The following is a 17,154-nucleotide window of genomic DNA, read 5'->3' as shown; positions in this document are numbered from 1 at the left end:
CACTGCTGCCCTTTAGGCAATGAAGGCATGTTAAGAGAAGTGGATGAAACAGATGAGTAAAAGAAAACACGCATGCGCACAAAACCCATCACGCTAAAAACTTAAAAACAAGACAAAAGTCCCTTTGTATATTACATAGACACACATTAAAAGCTTGTGAAAGAGCTGTAGTGATGGCTCAGTGGTTAAGAGCACTGACTCCCCTTCTAGAGGTCCTGCGTTCAAATCCCAGCAACCAATGAGACCTTATGCCCTCTTCTGGTGTGTCTGAAACAGCTGCAGTGTATTTATTTGTTTGTTTGTTTTATTTTCTTTTATTTTTTTTCCATCTTTATTAACTTGAGTACTTCTTATTTACATTTCGATTGTTATTCCCCTTCCCGGTTTCCGGGCCAACATCCCCCCTAACCCCTCCCCCTCCCCTTCTCTGTGGGTGTTCCCCTCCCAATCCTCCCCCATTACCGCCCTCCCCCAAACAATCATACAGTGTATTTATATATAATAAAAAAATCTTTTTAAAAAAACTTTGTGAAAGATGAAATACTACATAATCTCAGTGATGGAATTCACGTTTCTTTCTGTTTGTGTTTTTCATATTTCCTAATATGAACACACATTAATTTTGCTAAAAAAAATTAACAGTTTTATGACAAATAATATCTTCAAAGCAAAACAATAAACAACTATTTTGGCCACTAGTAGGAGAGGAGCTTCTGTCAATTATTCCCAGAAAAAATCTACAAAAAACCTGCTTTGCCCATTTATCAAGAAATGCTCTACTTCACACATGCGTACTCTCCTTATGTCCCCTGTCCCGCAACGCATTGCTACAAAATTTGATCGCTTCGGGCTACCGTCTAGGAGGCCGGAAGGACGCTCCATATTGCTTCCGGACCATCCTTTTGCTTCCCATCCCCATCCCCCTTTGCCTCCTCACGCTGTTTCCCCTCCCCCGCCGTCTCTCCCTTCAGTTTGCGTGGGTTTTGGCGAGGCGGAGCCCTGGAGTAAAACCTGGGGTCGGTGTTGTGAGACCCGGCCCTTGCGGTTGGGAGCCGGAGCTGTGGGGCGGGCTGACTGAGGTAGGCTGAGGCTGAGGTGGACCCGGGAGGGTTTGCTTGTAGGAGGTTAGGGCTGTGTGTGGAAACTTGGCGGGAGAGAAGCGAGGCGGGGGCGGGTCGGCCTAAGGCGGTGGCCGCGGGTGGGCGTGAGGTGGTGCGTGCGGGAGGCGCGAGAAGGCGCCGGAGGCCGCTGCGTTCCTCGGTTCCTCCGCGGCTCAGGCGGCCGAGACCCTTGTGCGCGTTATTCGGAGTGTGGCTGTTGGGTGGTCGCCATTGCTTCAAGCTTCGCTCTGTTGATGTAGGAAAGACCTCTCCTCTTTTTTCTTTTTTGCTGGTTGTAGACTCCAGGGCCTGGTGCAGCCGAGAACCCCTCCCCTGTGCAGCTGCCCTGTCGCATGGTCCTAGGAGTTTTTAAAAGCCAACTTTCTACAGGAAAGCAAAACTCCGTAAGAAGGGAGGAGTAAAGAATCCGGTTGGAATTAGTTCATTACGGGCCAACTGTCTCCAGGTGGACGGGGTACTTCGGGTTAGGCAGTGTGTTAGAGAGAAATTAAGGAGCAGGTTAGCTCCACAGAAGCGCCTTCCCTTGTTGATAAGCATTCTTCCGCTTTCCGAAACACTGTTTTAGGTGGCTGCCTAGTGCATGTTGGTGTTCCCCAAGGTCTCTCTCGGCTCTTAGTTCTTCCTCAGGGCTTTGGTCTGTGTGTGTGTGAGGATGAGGGTCTCCCCGGGAAATCTCCGGATCATCTTCTGGAGAAGGAGGGGAGAGAACAGTTTGCAGGATAGGAGGGCCTTTTATTTATTAGGAGACAGAATTGCCTGAGTTGAGGTTAGAGTTGTTTTTGCGTCTTGTTCTTCCCGCACAGGGCGAAAGCATGTCCTCCCTCCCTGGGTGCATGAGTTTGGCTGCAGCGCCAGCTGCGGCGGACTCTGCAGAGATTGCTGAGCTGCAGCAGGCAGTGGTTGAAGAGCTGGGTATCTCTATGGAGGAACTTCGTCAGTTCATCGATGAAGAACTGGAAAAGATGGACTGTATACAGCAGCGCAAGAAGCAGCTGGCAGAGCTGGAGACGTGGGTGCTGCAGAAGGAGTCTGAGGTGGCTTATGTTGATCGGCTGTTTGATGATGCATCTAGGTGAGGGTTCATGGAAGCAGAAGGAAATGTCCATCTGCATCGTCCTTGGAGTGATCGTTGTTGTCGTTGTCCTAAGCACTTTATAGTTTGCCCGATTCAGTCATGTGGGACCTTACACTTCCTCTGAGTTTCCAGTGCAGAGTTGCAACAGAACACTTTTCCCCTGTGGGTAGCTGATATGTGATCAGCAGTAGGTAGGTTAAAGGCTTGAATTCCCTTGTCTTTCTCCTGTACTGAACTTCCTTACTAAGATCCCCAGGAAGTGAAGATTGTAGAGTTGCTGCTGTCTTTTCTGTTTTTCTGAGACAGGATCCCAATTCCTAGCACTTGCTGGCCTCAGACTTGCAGAGATCTGCCTACTTGTGCCTCCTCAGTGCTGCGATTAAACGATCGCTTATGTTTGTTGAGTTCATTGGGATATCATGAATAACAGCCTTGAATTTGCTCTATAGCTCAATGTGATCTTGACCAATGGATAATCCTGTTTTTTAACATTGTGAGTGCAGGGATTATAATTGTGGGCCACCATGCAGAGTTTATGTTGTGTTTGGTATAGCAGTAAGGCTAGACAATCTGTCCGTTGAGGTACATCCTCAACCTCTTAACTTATCTTTAACTGTCAAACATTAAAATTCCTAATTCTCTCAGAGTATCTGTTTCAGATTGCCAGTGCAATTTAAGATAACCAGATTGCTGATGTTCGTACTGCACTTTGTTGATAGACTAGTTAAAAACTGGTGCAGCTGTTCGTTCAATTTTTATTTTATTTGTTTATTCATTCATTCATTTTTGATACAAAGTCTCTTTACACAGTTGCCCTAGAACTCACTATATAGACCATACTGGGCTGGACTCACAAAGACCCATCTGCCTTTGTCTCTCCAGTGCTGAGATTAAAGGGATGCGTCACAACACCCAGCAAAATGAAGTTGCTATTTAAAGCTATCTTCTTAGTTCCCAAAGCCACTTAGATAATAAGTATCTGATATTAAGATTTTTGTTACAGCAAGTGGAAAAATTGAACTCTTGCAAATTGTTTCATGGACTAATTAAATGGAAACAAACATACTTTGGAACATGGAGAGCAAACAGTCTGTATTTAAATATGTACACCATCCTGTTACTGTGTTTTGGTGTGTGTGTGTGTGTGTGTGCATGTGTGTGTGCGCGCGCGCCTGTGCACATGTGTTTTCTTATTTTTCTGTTGATTTTATGTTTTTTGAGACAGGGTTTCTCTTGTAACTCTGGCTGTCCTGGAACTACTTCTGTATACCAAACTGGCCTTGGAACCCAGAGATCCGCTTGTCTCTGCCTCCCGAGTTCTGGGCTCTGTTTTTGTGGTTTCTAAAGGTTTCTTACTCTATAGGCCATGTTGGCCATGAACCCACTCTATTGACCAAAGTGACCTCAAACCTAGACAGTCTTGGTACCTCAGGCTAAGTACTAGGATTACACGTATGAGCTCGTAGACTGCATAAACGTATATAAATTCTAATGTTCTTATACCGCACTTTCTCCACTGGCTTTGATTTTTCTACATGTGTTCCCATACTAGGGAAGTGACTAATTGTGAGTCTTTGGTGAAGGATTTCTACTCTAAGCTGGGATTACAGTATCATGACAGTAGCTCTGACGATGAAGCTTCCCAGCCTACAGAGATAATCGAGATTCCTGATGAAGATGATGATGTCCTCAGTATTGATTCAGGTAAATGATGAAGCTTTGGTGAGAAAAATCTTACAGCGGAAGCTGAAATAGTAGAAGAGAAGCAGGTAGAAGATGAAGAATCACATTGTCACAAATCAATATGCCAAATTACCTGACAATTTTTATAACAAAATGTAGGTATTGTTAGCATTCCAAGTGTTTCCTTTTCCAATTTCAGATAAGGTATATTTTCTGCCACCCCCTCCCATGTGTTTGTGTATAGTTTGCCTTTGTCTCAGTTTCTTTCTCAGTTACTGTGATAACTGACAAAGTCAGTTGAAGGTTAAGGGGTCTTATTCTGGTTCACATTTCCAAATCATATCCATGATGGTGGGGGACTTCACAGTGGCAAAAGCCTAAAGAATGTGGTCACATCGTTCTGCAATCTGGAAACAGATGGAATGTCTCATCCTGCTGCTCCTCTGATAGCTTTCTTTGTCTATTTATGAAGTCTGTGGAATGAATGGTACCACTCACAGGTGGCAGGTCCATCCACCTCTATATAATCAAAGTAATTCCTGTTGGCTTGCACAGACTTCCATTTCCCAAGTAATTTTAAATTCTCTCAAGTCAATATTAATGGTCACAGTGTACATGCACATGCCCATGTTTGGGAGTAAACGTTTATGGGTGGGTGTACATATATGTAGAATTCAAAGGTTTACATCAGGTTTATTGCTTGATCATTTATCACTTTATTATGGAAGCTGGGTCTCGCTGAACCAAGAGTGCCAATTCTAGCATGTGTAGAGAGCCAGCTCATAGTGGGTTTCTGCCTCACGAGTGCTAAGATTACAGATTTGTGTCCTGAGATTCCAGTTTCCAGGACTTGGGATTTATATGACAAACACTATTTGCTCACTATCTCTCTCTGTAGTACTTTTATTTTACAGTAGGATTTTACAGTATTTGGCTGGCTTGGAATTCTCCATATAGACTGTACTAGCCTCAGAGTTGGAGCAGTACTTCTTCTTTTGTTTGTTGGTTTGTTTGGTTTTGTTATTTTGAGACTGGGTAGCCTTGGATGTCCTGGAACTCACTCTGTAGACCAGGCTGGCCTCAATGTCACATCAGTCTGCCTGCCTCTGCCTCTTGAGTGCTGGGATGAAAAGTGTGCACTATTATCACCTGGCCAAAGTTGTTGCCTCCCTCTACCCCCTCTATTGATTGATTAATGGACTGACTGACTGACTAATTTTGTTTGTTTGTTTGGTTTGGTTTGGTTTTTTAAGATAACAGTTTCTCTATGTAACAGCCCTGGCTGTCCTGGAACTTGCTTTATACACCAAACTTAGAGAGATCCTCCCACCTCTGCCCCCGGGGTACTGGGATTAAAGATGTGTGCCACGTCACTCAGCTCTATATTGAATTTGCTTTCAGAGTCATAATCAGAGAATAGTTTGGTACTGTGAAGGATTGTCAAGCCTCCATCCACAGCTCCCTCTGGGCCCCCAAAATTTTATTGTCATTTGTAGTTTGGATATGTCCTGAATTCAGATAGCAAGGGAAGGCACCCGGCAATCAGTGTTATCCACATTGTAATCATCTGCAGTAACCTCTTCTCAGCCTCCATAAATCTTGTCCATGCCAAGCCTATTAAGCAGTCTGCTGGCAAGCAGCAGGCCAGTACAGTAGGCTGCAGCATAATTTGTCAGGCCCATTTCGACACGGTATTTGGTAGTTGGTGTACACGTGCTGTGCTGACTATTGTATCTCCTGTACAGGGATATGCAGTCTGACAGATGGTATCTCTGTTTTGTGAAATTTTATCCTGTATTTGGGTTTGTTGTACTTATTGTCTTTGATCACCAATTCCTCCATTTTTTGGGAAATGTTTTGATTTCATTTTTCTTTAGAATTGCATATTCCTCCACATACATATATACTGGCTTACTATCCATTCACTTGTTGATGAGTGATTTTTTTGAGACAAGGTTTCATGATTCCAGGTTGACTTTAGACTCACTATGTAACCATAGCAGGCCTTCCTGCTTCCTTTCCCAAAGTCGATTATTTTAGACAAATGCTACCACATCTCACTCCTTTTATTTGGAGTTTTGTTTTTATAATTTGTGTATTTTTAGACACTGTTATAAGCCAGTCTGGCCTCAAACTGACCACATGATAATTATTTTCAGCTCCTGATCATCCTACCTCTACCTCCCAAGTGCCAAGATCATAGGTGTCAATTTTATAATTTTCTACTTATCATTGATAGTTTCATGCATATGTAAAAATGTATTTTTATCATATATACCAACTTCCCATACTATCTGGAATCTTTCATCTTCCCACATCTGTCCCCTTCCTTCTCTAATGTATTGTTCTGTTTTTTAAATTTTTTTTCTAATCCACTGAGTTTAAATTTGGGTAGCTTGCACATACATGAGTGTGGGGTTCTTGGGCAATTTACCAGTGACTACATCCCTGAGTAAAAATTCCCCTTCCCTAGCAACCTTTAACTGCCAATAGTTCCTCAGGGAGGGGTAGGGCTTGGTGCCCCTCCCCCATTCTTGCTGGAATGCTGACTGACTTGTTCTAGTACAGGTCTTAGGGCAGGTAACCAGTGCTGCTGTGAGTTGATGAGCCCATGGCCCTGGCAAGTCAGAAGATGATCTTTCCCAACACTGCTCCCCATCCTACCCTAACCCTCTTCTACAATGGTGTCCTGATGCTTGTTGGCTAAGTGTGCTTACAGCTGTCCCTTTTAGGTTGAGCACTTAACAGTCATTTATTAGTGCTTTGACCAGTTATGAGTCTGCTCACTGCTAAAAGAAGTTTCTCTGGCCAAAGTTTAGAGCAGGGCTGAGGAATGGCTCATTCAGCGAGCTTAGCATCAAGCCCTATGACCGAGTTGGATCCCCAGGATCCAGCCAGCCAGAACCAGTTCCTATATTTGTCCTTCATTTGGGCTGTTATGAATGATGCTGTTTTGTGGATATTTTTGTTTAAATGTTTTGTGGAAATTGCAGTAACATTTTTTTAGGCAAAATTGCCATGGTATTTCAAGGCAGTTGTACCAGTTTATATTCTCATGACTGCTGGGGAAATAGCTCAGTGGTAGAACATTTGCCTAACACATATAAGGTCCTCACTGTTAAAGTATGAGAGTTCCAGGCTGCCTGTATTTACCAGTGATTGGGGCTGACAGGGTTTGTCTTTACCAGGCTGGTTTTGGTAGTGGTGGTGGTTGTTCTGGAGACAGTGACATTAGCATTCAGGCAGAAAATTACTATGAGTTAGGACAGCCTTGGGTGGCAGAATGAGACTGTCCCAACAGGAAAGATAGGGTTAAGTTCGAAAGGTCTATTATTGCTTAGAATAAAGAAAGAATTCTATAACAGTGAAGACAGTTTTATTTGTAAGTTTTTGGAGGCTGGATATAGTAGTCCATGCTTTTTATCCCAGGACTTGGAAGGCAGAGATAAGTGAATCCCTGAGTTTGAGGACAGTCTAGTTTATACTGCAAGGTCTAGGCCAGCCAGGACTAGTAAAACCCTATCTTAAAAATGAAGAGGAGTAAGGACTTTAAATTGATACTTTGAAGTTGTTTTTTTGTTTGTGGGGGGGGGGGTTGTTTGGGTATGTTTGTTCTGAAACAGGGTCTTTTGTAATTCAAGCAGACCTAAAATTCAGTGTGAAAGTAAAGATGACTAAATACCTTATCTTTCTGCCTCTGTTAAAGCTGTGGTTATAAATGGGCGCCACAACATCTGGCTTTTGTAGTCTTATAAATGGTGGTATATACACAAGAAAATATTCTCAGCATCATTCATAATGGGCCAACATGTAAATCAAACCACTTTTGGACTGTAGTGCATACCTATAAAACCAGTACTCAGGGATAGAGTTCTTTTGTTTTTAGTTTTCAAATGGGGTTTCTCTATGTAGCCCTGGCTGCCTTGGAACTTACTCTGTACACCAGGCTGGTCTTGAGTGCACAGATCCACCTGGCTCTGCCTCCTGAGTTCTGGGACTAAAGGAGTACACTGCCACCAAATGGCTAAAACAGCACTGAGGAAGTGACACAATAAAGATTGTAGGTTCAAGCCACCTTCCACTTACATAGTAAATGCCAGGCCAAATTGCACTATGTGAAAACACACTATCAAAAAACAAAAAAGAATAAAAATGTTTATTTTAGCATTATTTATGACAGCTAAAAAGTAGAAACAGGTAGGTTGAGAAATGGAAAACCAAATACATGGCATCTGTCTATAGTAGGTTACAGTTCAGCTATAAAACTGTACTGACTTGTGCTACTCAGATGAACCTGTGTAGATCCCAAATTGTATGACTCGTTTATATGAAATGTCCAAACAGGCACATCTGTAGAGATAGATGGTAGATTTCTGGTTGCTTGGGTTTAGGGAAGTCAGGGAAAGGGAATGCTGGGTAATGAGCATGGAGTTTCTTTTTGGACTGATGAAAATATTCTGAAAGTAAGTGTACCACAATAGTCTCACAGTCTAATGAATGGATTGCAGTTCACTGAACTACACGCACATAGATTATACCTTAATAGGAACTTTTAAGAATAAGCCAATTTTAAAATGATTTCCTTAGATAAAGTAACTACATTTCATGAACACTAACAGCAAGGTATTAATGAAGTGAAGAGTGTTAGGTGTGGGATGTTTCTTTAATCGTTGGTAGTTTTGTTGCACAGTGCTTCTAGAAAATAAACATTTGCTCAAGTTCATTAGCCTCATTTCATTTTTAAGTTGTGTGAATAATTATTGTTACAGAAGTTCAAATAGGTGACAGTTACCTTAAGTGTGATAAACTACCACCTGTCTCAGTACTTATCTAGACATAAGCACTGCCAGCCATTACCATTTTTATCTCCAGATCCCTTTCAGTAACTCTTTCAATACCTTCCCTTTTCCCTGGGAATTGAACCTAGGAACTCATATATGTTACCAGTAAATGTACCCCCATCAACTCTATACTTAATTGTTTGGTTTGGGAGTTTAAAGATTGTTTTTCCTCTTTAATGATTTATTTTTATTATTATTTATTATTATTTTATTATTTATTTTATTTTTGCTGTGTTAAAAATTTATCTGTCTGTGTGGGGGAGTGCTCCTGTGAGTATAACTGGACTCAGAGCTTAGAAGAGGACACCATGGGACTGGAGAGATAGCTCAGCAGTTAAGAGCACTGGCTGCTCTTCTAGAGGTCCTGAGTTCAATTCCCAGCAACCACATGGTGGCTCACAACCATCTATAATGGGTTTTGATGCCCTCTTCTGGTGTATCTGATAGCTACAATAAATAAAGCATTAAAAAAAAGAAGAAGAGGGGGCTGGGGATTTAGCTCAGTGGTAGAGCGCTTACCTAGGAAGCGCAAGGCCCTGGGTTCGGTCCCCAGCTCCGAAAAAAAAGAACCAAAAAAAAAAAAAATAAGAAGAAGAAAAAGAGGAAGAGGGCAGCACTGGATCCACTGAGGTGTGGTGACAAGTGGTTGTGAGTGGCCAATATGGGTACTAGAAACCAAATCCAGATCCTCTGCAATAGAACTACTCTGTCTGAGCCTCTGATCCTTTACTTGAACCCCTGGTGTTTATATTTTGACTCTTACACGTTTTGCTTGGCTTTCAGTGTAACTTAAACCAGGCTAACCTTAATATACTATGTTCCTTTTGCCCTACTTTGCTTTTTATTTTGAGACAGGGTCTAAATTGCCCAGGCTGGCCTAGTTCTTGTTCTGTAGATACAACATGTCTCAAAGGTGCCTTAGTCTCTCAAGTAGCTGGGTTCATAGGCCCTGCTTTCCTTCAATGAAGTTCTTTTCTTCCATAGGTGATGCTGGGAGCAGAACGCCAAAAGATCAGAAGGTGAGTTGAGTTGGATATAGGAAGTTAAGAATCATGAAATTGGGCTGCAGGCATAGATAGTAGTTAAGGAGAGCATGCTGCTCTTCTGGAAGACTGGAGTTTAGTTCCAACACCCATGTTGAGAGGCTTTCAGCAGCCTGTATCTCCAAAGGACCCTGTGCCCTCTTCCGGATTCTGGAGGGACCTACATACAGTTGGCATTCGCTTACATGGGTAAGCAGAAGTACGATATAATTAAAGCAAGGCCTGGTGGCACACAACCTAAGTCCTAGCACTGGGGAAAGAGAGCCAGCTGGATCTCTGTGAGTTGAACACCAGTCTGTTGTATATGATAAATTCCAGGACAGCCAAGGCTATGTAGAAAGTCCTTGTCTCAAAAAACCAAAATAATAACAACAACAAAAATGCTAGTGAATGTAGCTGAGCATGGCAGTACCCATTTTTAATCTCAGCACCGAGAAGTCAGGGGCAGGTGGAACTCAGTGAATGTGAGGCTAGCCTAGGTTACACAGGGAATTCCACAGTAGTTAGAGCTACAAGTGAAACTGTCTTGAAAACCTTATTAATAATAATATATGGCTAAAATGGTGGTTCTGTGTTTAAGAGCACTCACTGATCTTACAAAGGACGTGGGTTCAGTTCTCAGCACCCACATGAAGGTAACTCATAACCTTCCACATATATATCTTTGGGGGCTGGAGAGATGGCTCAGCAGTTAAGAGCACTAGCTGCTCTTCCAGAGGTCATGAGTTCAATTCCCAGTGACCACATGGTGGGTCACAACCATCTATAATGGGATCTGATGCCCTCTTCTGGTGTGTCTGAAGACAGCTACAGTGTACTCACATAACACAAAATAAATAAAATCTTTAAAATATATATAGTCTTTGGCCTTAGTTCACCATTACACTAGCAGTTTTCTGGTGATGCATGCCTGTAATCCCAACACTCTGAAGTGATGGAGGCCCAGAGATCCGAAGTTCAGTCTTACCACCCTCGGCTACATAAGTTCGAAGGCTTGGAATACAGATGACCCTGTCTTTATTTAAAAAAAAAAAAAAAAAAAAGCAGTTCTGGAGAGATGGCTCCTTGGTTAAGATAAGAATTGGCTGATCTTCCAGGGATCCAGGTTCAATTCCGAGCACCCACATGGCAGCTCACAACTATAGCTCGATTTTCAGGGTACCCAACACCCTTGTACAGACATGCGGATGAAATGAATGTCAATGCACACATAATGAAGAAGCTTTTGAAAGTAGTAATATGTTTTTGCCTAAGCATAAATTGAGTTTAGTTTCCGTGTATTCACCATGTAGTTAGCTCCATTCATTAGAGTCGTCTTGTAGATATTGCAAGAATGCAGACTAATTGAGAAGTTGCCTCTGTCTGGCTTTCACATACAATTGAATCTATTTTAATTATTGAAGACAGTTATTTCACAGGAAGTGTTCTTTGTCCTGTTTTTTTATATTGTTTTGTCTTTCTACTTTTTTGCAGCAGTGGGTTCTAAACCAGGGGTCCCTATGCATGTTAGGTCAGGGCTGTCTCTAAGTTCTTGTGTCTTCTCACGTTGTGTCTAACTCATGAAACTGAATTTTTTTTCTTTTCTATTTTCCTATAGCTTCGTGAAGCTATGGCTGCCTTAAGAAAATCAGCTCAAGATGTCCAGAAGTTCATGGATGCTGTGAATAAGAAAAGCAGTTCTCAAGATCTACATAAAGGTTAGTGTCGAGGAGTACCTGCATAGATGAGACGTGAGTTCTTTCCGGAATGTTATTGACAGCTTTGCCTCTCACAGTGCTGTTTGACTTGCCAGTCTCTTTTTAACATAGTTTTATGTCCACAGTCAGTCTGAGGTGACTGATGGATGTGGTGGCTCAGGCTGTTAACCGTTGTTAGTTGCTGTTGGTAAGGAGTGGGCCATATTTGGCTGTGGCAGAGGCTAGTAGGGTACGCCAACGGAGGTAGAGTCGTGGGGATGTTCTGTATTCATTTCTCCTGTCCGCATAAGCAGTTGGTTGTCTTGTGTTTCTGCCTCTTCTGTCCAAAGTTTAGCAAAAGTGGCTAATGGTCACAGAATGCCTCAGTCTCCTCTGTTTCTACACTGCCTTCTGATTTTGAGATGGTATCTTTTGTATCCCAGGCTGGCCTTGAGTTTCCTGTGTTGCTGAGGATGACCTTAAACTTCTGATCCTCCTGCCTTCCCTACCTGAGTACTTGAGATTACACCATGAACTATGCCAGGCGTATACAGGGCTGAGGTTCAAATTCAGGGCCCTGAGCAGGCAAGGCAGCCGCTGAGCTACAGCCCCATCCTACCTTCCTGCCCTCTGGACCTTCCCTTTCCCCGTCCAACCCCTGACATCACTCTTTATAACAACTCCATGTTTATAGGAACCTTGGGTCAGGTGTCTGGAGAACTGAGCAAAGATGGGGACCTGATAGTCAGCATGCGGATTCTGGGCAAGAAGAGGACTAAGACGTGGCACAAAGGCACCCTCATTGCCATCCAGACTGTCGGTATGTATGTCCAGGCTGGAGGAAGGGCTAAGCCAAGGCAGCCTGTGGGGGCCTCCATTGCTGACTTTCCCACAGCCTTTGCTTTTGTCTGCTGTGTTTCACCCAGGACTAAACGTAGAAAGGAAACAGCTTTTGGTTTGGTTTGTTTGGTGGTTTTTTTTTTTTTTTTTTTTAATTTTGTTTGTCTTTTCTTTTATACAGGGCTAGGAAAGAAATACAAAGTGAAATTTGACAACAAAGGAAAGAGTCTGCTGTCTGGGAACCATATTGCCTATGATTACCACCCTCCTGCTGACAAGCTGTTTGTGGGCAGTCGAGTGGTGGCCAAATACAAAGATGGAAATCAGGTCTGGCTTTATGCTGGCATTGTAGCTGAGACCCCTAACGTCAAGAACAAGCTCAGGTACCCAGACAGGGATTGTAGATTGTAGAGGAGTAGGGGCTGGGAGCATGGTGCCCATCTCTTATACTGTGGTCAGCATTTCACTGTTAGCTTTTGTGTCCTCAGTGTCTTCCTTATGATCGGAAACCGTGTCTCTTTTTTTTTCATGTCATTCTTTGTGTGTGTGTGTGCATGTGTGTACTTTTTTATTTTAGACTTCTATACCTTGCTCAGACTGCTATCACACATCTTTTTCTTCTTTTTAACAAGTTGAAGAAAGTATCAACAGTGATTTATCTGTCTTACTTTATGTGTATGGATGTGTTATTTGTGTGTATGTATATACATCACATGCATGCCTGAAACCTGCAGGATCTAAAGGAGAATGTTGAATTCCCCCGCAACTGGAGTTACAGATAGTTGTAAGCCATTATTTGGGTGCTGGGAACTGAACTTAGTTAGGTCCTGGAAGTGATTATGGTACTCTTAACTGCTGAGCCATCTCTCCAACTCCATTATCACTTATGTTCCTAGATTGGTCTCAAACTCACAAACCTGCCTCTGGCTCTTGAGTGCTGGGATTGGAGAAATGTCTCATGCATGTCAACAGGTTGCTGTGAACCTTATAAAAAGCCTCCTGTTTCTCCTTCCTGAGAGCTGAGATTAAAGGTGTGTGTCTCTGTGCCTGGAAGAAAGAAAGTGTTTTTTTAGTATAGGGGAAAATAAAAGGAGAGTGGACTAGTCTGTGTTTCAGAGAATGAAAAGTATAATAAAGGACCCTGTGATAAACATTCTCTATAACCTCCATGTCTGTTTCCTTTTCCTGCAGATTTTTAATTTTTTTTGATGATGGCTATGCTTCCTATGTCACTCAGTCCGAGCTGTATCCCATTTGCCGACCATGTAAGTGTCCCTACACGCTTCCTCAGCTAGTCTAGCTGCAGAGAGTTCCCAGTATTTACATGTATCTACCCCCTAAAGGTGGAGTTACAAGCATGCATGACTTTTTTACATGTGTGTTGAGGATGGATACTCAAGTCCACAAGCACACTTGTATAGCAAGAGTTCTTACCCACCGAACTGTCTCCCTAGATCCACAATTGTTTTGAATTGCAGAAGAATCAGTTGCTTATTGTTAACATGGAAATAAACACATGGCAGAGTCTTTTGAGTTTTTAAGTTTTATGTTTGCACATTCACATGTGCTTGGAATTGTATGTAGACCAAAGTTGATATTAGATGTTTTCCATAATTGCTATCTACTTACTGTTTATTGAGGCAGAATTATTGGCTAAACCTGGAGCTTGCCAACTGCAGCTAGCCAGGTTGCCTTGGGGAATGTTTTGTTTCTGCTTCCTGAATGTTAGAATTATAGGGGGTCTTCACACCTGCATAGTTTTTACAAGGGTTCTGTGAGCTTGGTCACCTTGCTTTCATGGCCAGTGCTTTAACTATTTAACCATGTCTCCTGTAGTTCAAGCTGACCTTGAATTCTGTGTATAGGCAAGGATGTCCTTGAACTTTTTATTTACTTATTTATTATATATGAGCAAACTATAGCTATCTTCAGACACACCAGAAGGGGACATCAGATCCCATTACAGATGGTTATGAACCACCATGTGGTTGCTGGGAATTGAACTCAGGACTTCTGGAAGACCAGTCAGTGCTCTTAACCTCTGAGCTATCTCTCTAGCCCTTCCACCCTGTTCTTGAATGTCTAGTCTTCTTCCTCTGTCTATGTGCTGAGAATATTGGTACATGACACCATTCGTGTGTGTGTGTGTGTGTGTGTGTGTGTGTGTGTGTGTGTATGTGTATGTGTAAAAGCTAGAAGTTAATGTTGGGTGTCTTCTTACCTTATATTTCTCCTAATGTCTTTAGACAGGGTCTTGCACTGAAGCTCTGACCAGTCGGCTTGGCTAGGCTGGCTTGCTCACTGGTGGGTGGGCCATCATTCTTTTTGAATCCACCTTCCCCCTACAATGCTAAAGTTGCAAATGTGTGCCATGGCACCCAGCCTATGTCAGGGCGAGGTGTCTGAGTTAGGCTGGAGGATGTTTCAGCAGTTAAAAGCACTCGATGCTCTTGCAGAAGACCCAAGCTCAGTTCCCAGCCCTTGTATTTAGCAGCTCATAACTTTCAGTAACTCCACTTCCAGGGTACCCAATGTACTCTTCTCACTTCTTTTGGAGGGCTGCACATACATGATATACAGAAGTATGCAGGCAAAGTACCTAAAATTTAAAAAAAAATCTTTGAAAGAAATAAAAGTTTGGGGGGGATGAAAAAAGAAACAATAGGCTGTGTTGTCGCTCAGTGGTGGACAGCTCTTACTTTGCTTGTGGATCACCAGCATTGATAAGAAAAAGGAGTAAGCCAGGCAGTGGTGGTGCACACCTCTGATCCCAGCATTGGGTAGACAATGGCGGGGGATCTCCGGAGGCTAGCTTGGTCTCCAAAGCAAGTTCCAGGACAGCCAAGGCTGCACAGGAAAACTGTCTCAAAAAAAAAAACAAAAAGAAGGAAAGATGAAGAAACAAAGAAGAGGGAAGGACTGATTGTTTCATATTAGTTTACTATATCTAGGGGTTATTAAGATTCTGCATAAAGTGAAGTGTCTGTTTCTTTCACAGGAATTGCTTCGGTTTGCATGTGGCTTAGTTTAGTATTTAACTTGTATATGCATTTGCACATTAGCCTCTGTACGTAAGATAGTCTTGGTTTTCTTCTCTTGAGGGATTTTTTTCTGTTGATTTTTGGAAGTGCCAGCTGTTCTTTCCTTTAAAGATATGTCCTTCCTATACTTAGCTCTGCTTCTTTCCTTTGGACAGTGAAAAAGACTTGGGAGGACATAGAAGACAGCTCCTGCCGAGACTTCATAGAAGAATATATCACTGCCTATCCAAACCGCCCAATGGTACTTCTCAAGAGTGGCCAGCTTATTAAGACTGAGTGGGAAGGCACATGGTGGAAGTCTCGAGTTGAAGAGGTTGATGGCAGCCTAGTCAGGATCCTCTTTCTGGTAATGTTCTTCCAAAGAACAATTTGTGGTAGTCTTAGGGAGCCAGGTGCCAGGGAAATGGTAAATTGAGTAAAGACACTTGCTGTCGAGCCTGATGATAAGAGGTGACACATGGTATATATTCTCCACAAGAGACAGGATTGAGTCTAACCATGAACTGCTTTTCTCCCTCCCTTTGCCCTGCCTCCCAGGATGACAAAAGATGTGAGTGGATCTATCGAGGCTCTACACGCCTGGAACCTATGTTCAGTATGAAGACATCCTCAGCCTCTGCAATGGAGAAGAAGCAAGGGGGGCAACTCAGAACCCGTCCTAATATGGGTATGCCGTAAAAGACACCCGGGGAGGGAAAAGACAGGGCAGACTAGCACAGAAAGTTAATGTATGGCAGCTGCCCTTTTGTTTACCACAGCAACACCACCAACTCACTGGATAAAGACGTGTTTAAAATATTTCCATTAGTGTTGGTGGCTTTGTGGACCTGCCTCCACATTGCTATGATTTTTATTTATTCTAAATATCCACATATAGCCAGACATGTTGGTGCACACATGTAATCAGTTCCAGCACTTGGAAGACAGAAGTGGGAACATCTGCAATTTAAGACCGTCCTTGGCTACTCAGTGAGTTTGAGGCCAGTCATGATTACATGTGACCATGCCCCAAAAAAACAAGTCTTTCCAAAACCAGTGTTTACTAGTATACCCTCTTACTGGTATAAATAGTAAGAACAAAAGAGGTTAACACTTAGAAAAATGTGTCATTTACCACTTTTGTATGAGAATACAAGCATACTCATATCAAAGTGCTTGTGTAATCAGAGGACCATCCAGCTTTAGAATTAATCTTCCTTGTTTGATCCAAGTTGTGTTGTTCATTGCTACATGTGTAAGGCTAACTGCCCTGCATGGGGGATTCTCTGTTCTCCACCCCCTACTTCCCTGCAGCAGCACTGGGATTACAGACACATGCTGCCATGCCTGGCTTTACATAGGTTTGAATTCACGTCCTTGTGTTTGTGTCACTGAGCCATCTTTATATTCTATTTGCTGCATTCTTCTTGTTCTCATTTGTGTTGGGTTTTCTTTTTGTTGTTTTTCTGAGACAGGGTTTCTCTGTAGCTCTGGCTAACCTGGAACTCACTCTGTAGTCTAGGCTGGCCTTGAACTCACAGAAGTCTATCTACTTCTACATTCCTGGGACTACTGGTGTGCACCACCTCTGCCTGGCCATTTCCTACGTGAATATATTACATTAGTTGATAGGGTTTGTGCATAAGAGTATCTGGCACAGCTGTCATCCTCTCAACAGTCAGTTTTTGTTGGTTTTTCCTGTAGGTGCTGTGAGGAGCAAAGGTCCTGTTGTTCAGTACACTCAGGATCTAACGAGTACTGGAATCCAGTTTAAGCCCATGGAGCCCCTGCAGCCTATAGTCCCACCTGCCCCGCTTCCCATGCTTCCTCTTTCCCCCCAGGCAGGCGACAGTGA

At 42.8% G+C, this 17,154-nt stretch overlaps 1 protein-coding gene across 5 annotated transcripts in view; it reads left to right on the top strand.

Annotated features, from left to right (window-relative positions):
* Nucleotides 1-969: 969 nt before the first annotated feature.
* Setdb1 (SET domain bifurcated histone lysine methyltransferase 1) overlaps nucleotides 970-17,154 on the top strand; it is a 30,940-nt gene continuing 14,755 nt past the window's right edge. Inside the window, exons 1-12 of one of the 5 annotated variants that reach the window (XM_087634577.1) lie at nucleotides 970-1,079; nucleotides 1,400-1,504; nucleotides 1,925-2,193; nucleotides 3,749-3,900; nucleotides 9,705-9,739; nucleotides 11,361-11,460; nucleotides 12,134-12,259; nucleotides 12,461-12,662; nucleotides 13,471-13,544; nucleotides 15,476-15,666; nucleotides 15,858-15,987; nucleotides 17,004-17,154. In XM_087634577.1, coding sequence (XP_087490703.1) covers nucleotides 1,454-1,504; nucleotides 1,925-2,193; nucleotides 3,749-3,900; nucleotides 9,705-9,739; nucleotides 11,361-11,460; nucleotides 12,134-12,259; nucleotides 12,461-12,662; nucleotides 13,471-13,544; nucleotides 15,476-15,666; nucleotides 15,858-15,987; nucleotides 17,004-17,154 — 1,481 coding nt within the window. In that variant the 5' untranslated portion in view covers nucleotides 970-1,079; nucleotides 1,400-1,453. 5 annotated transcript variants of the gene reach the window in all.

The sequence above is a fragment of the Rattus norvegicus genome, chromosome 2 (assembly GCF_021556685.1).
Source record: "Rattus norvegicus strain SHRSP/BbbUtx chromosome 2, alternate assembly SHRSP_T2T, whole genome shotgun sequence".
In the NCBI taxonomy this organism is placed as follows: Eukaryota; Metazoa; Chordata; class Mammalia; order Rodentia; family Muridae; genus Rattus; species Rattus norvegicus.
Note: the sequence above shows the minus strand (reverse complement) of the source record. Positions and strands in the feature narration are given on the sequence as shown.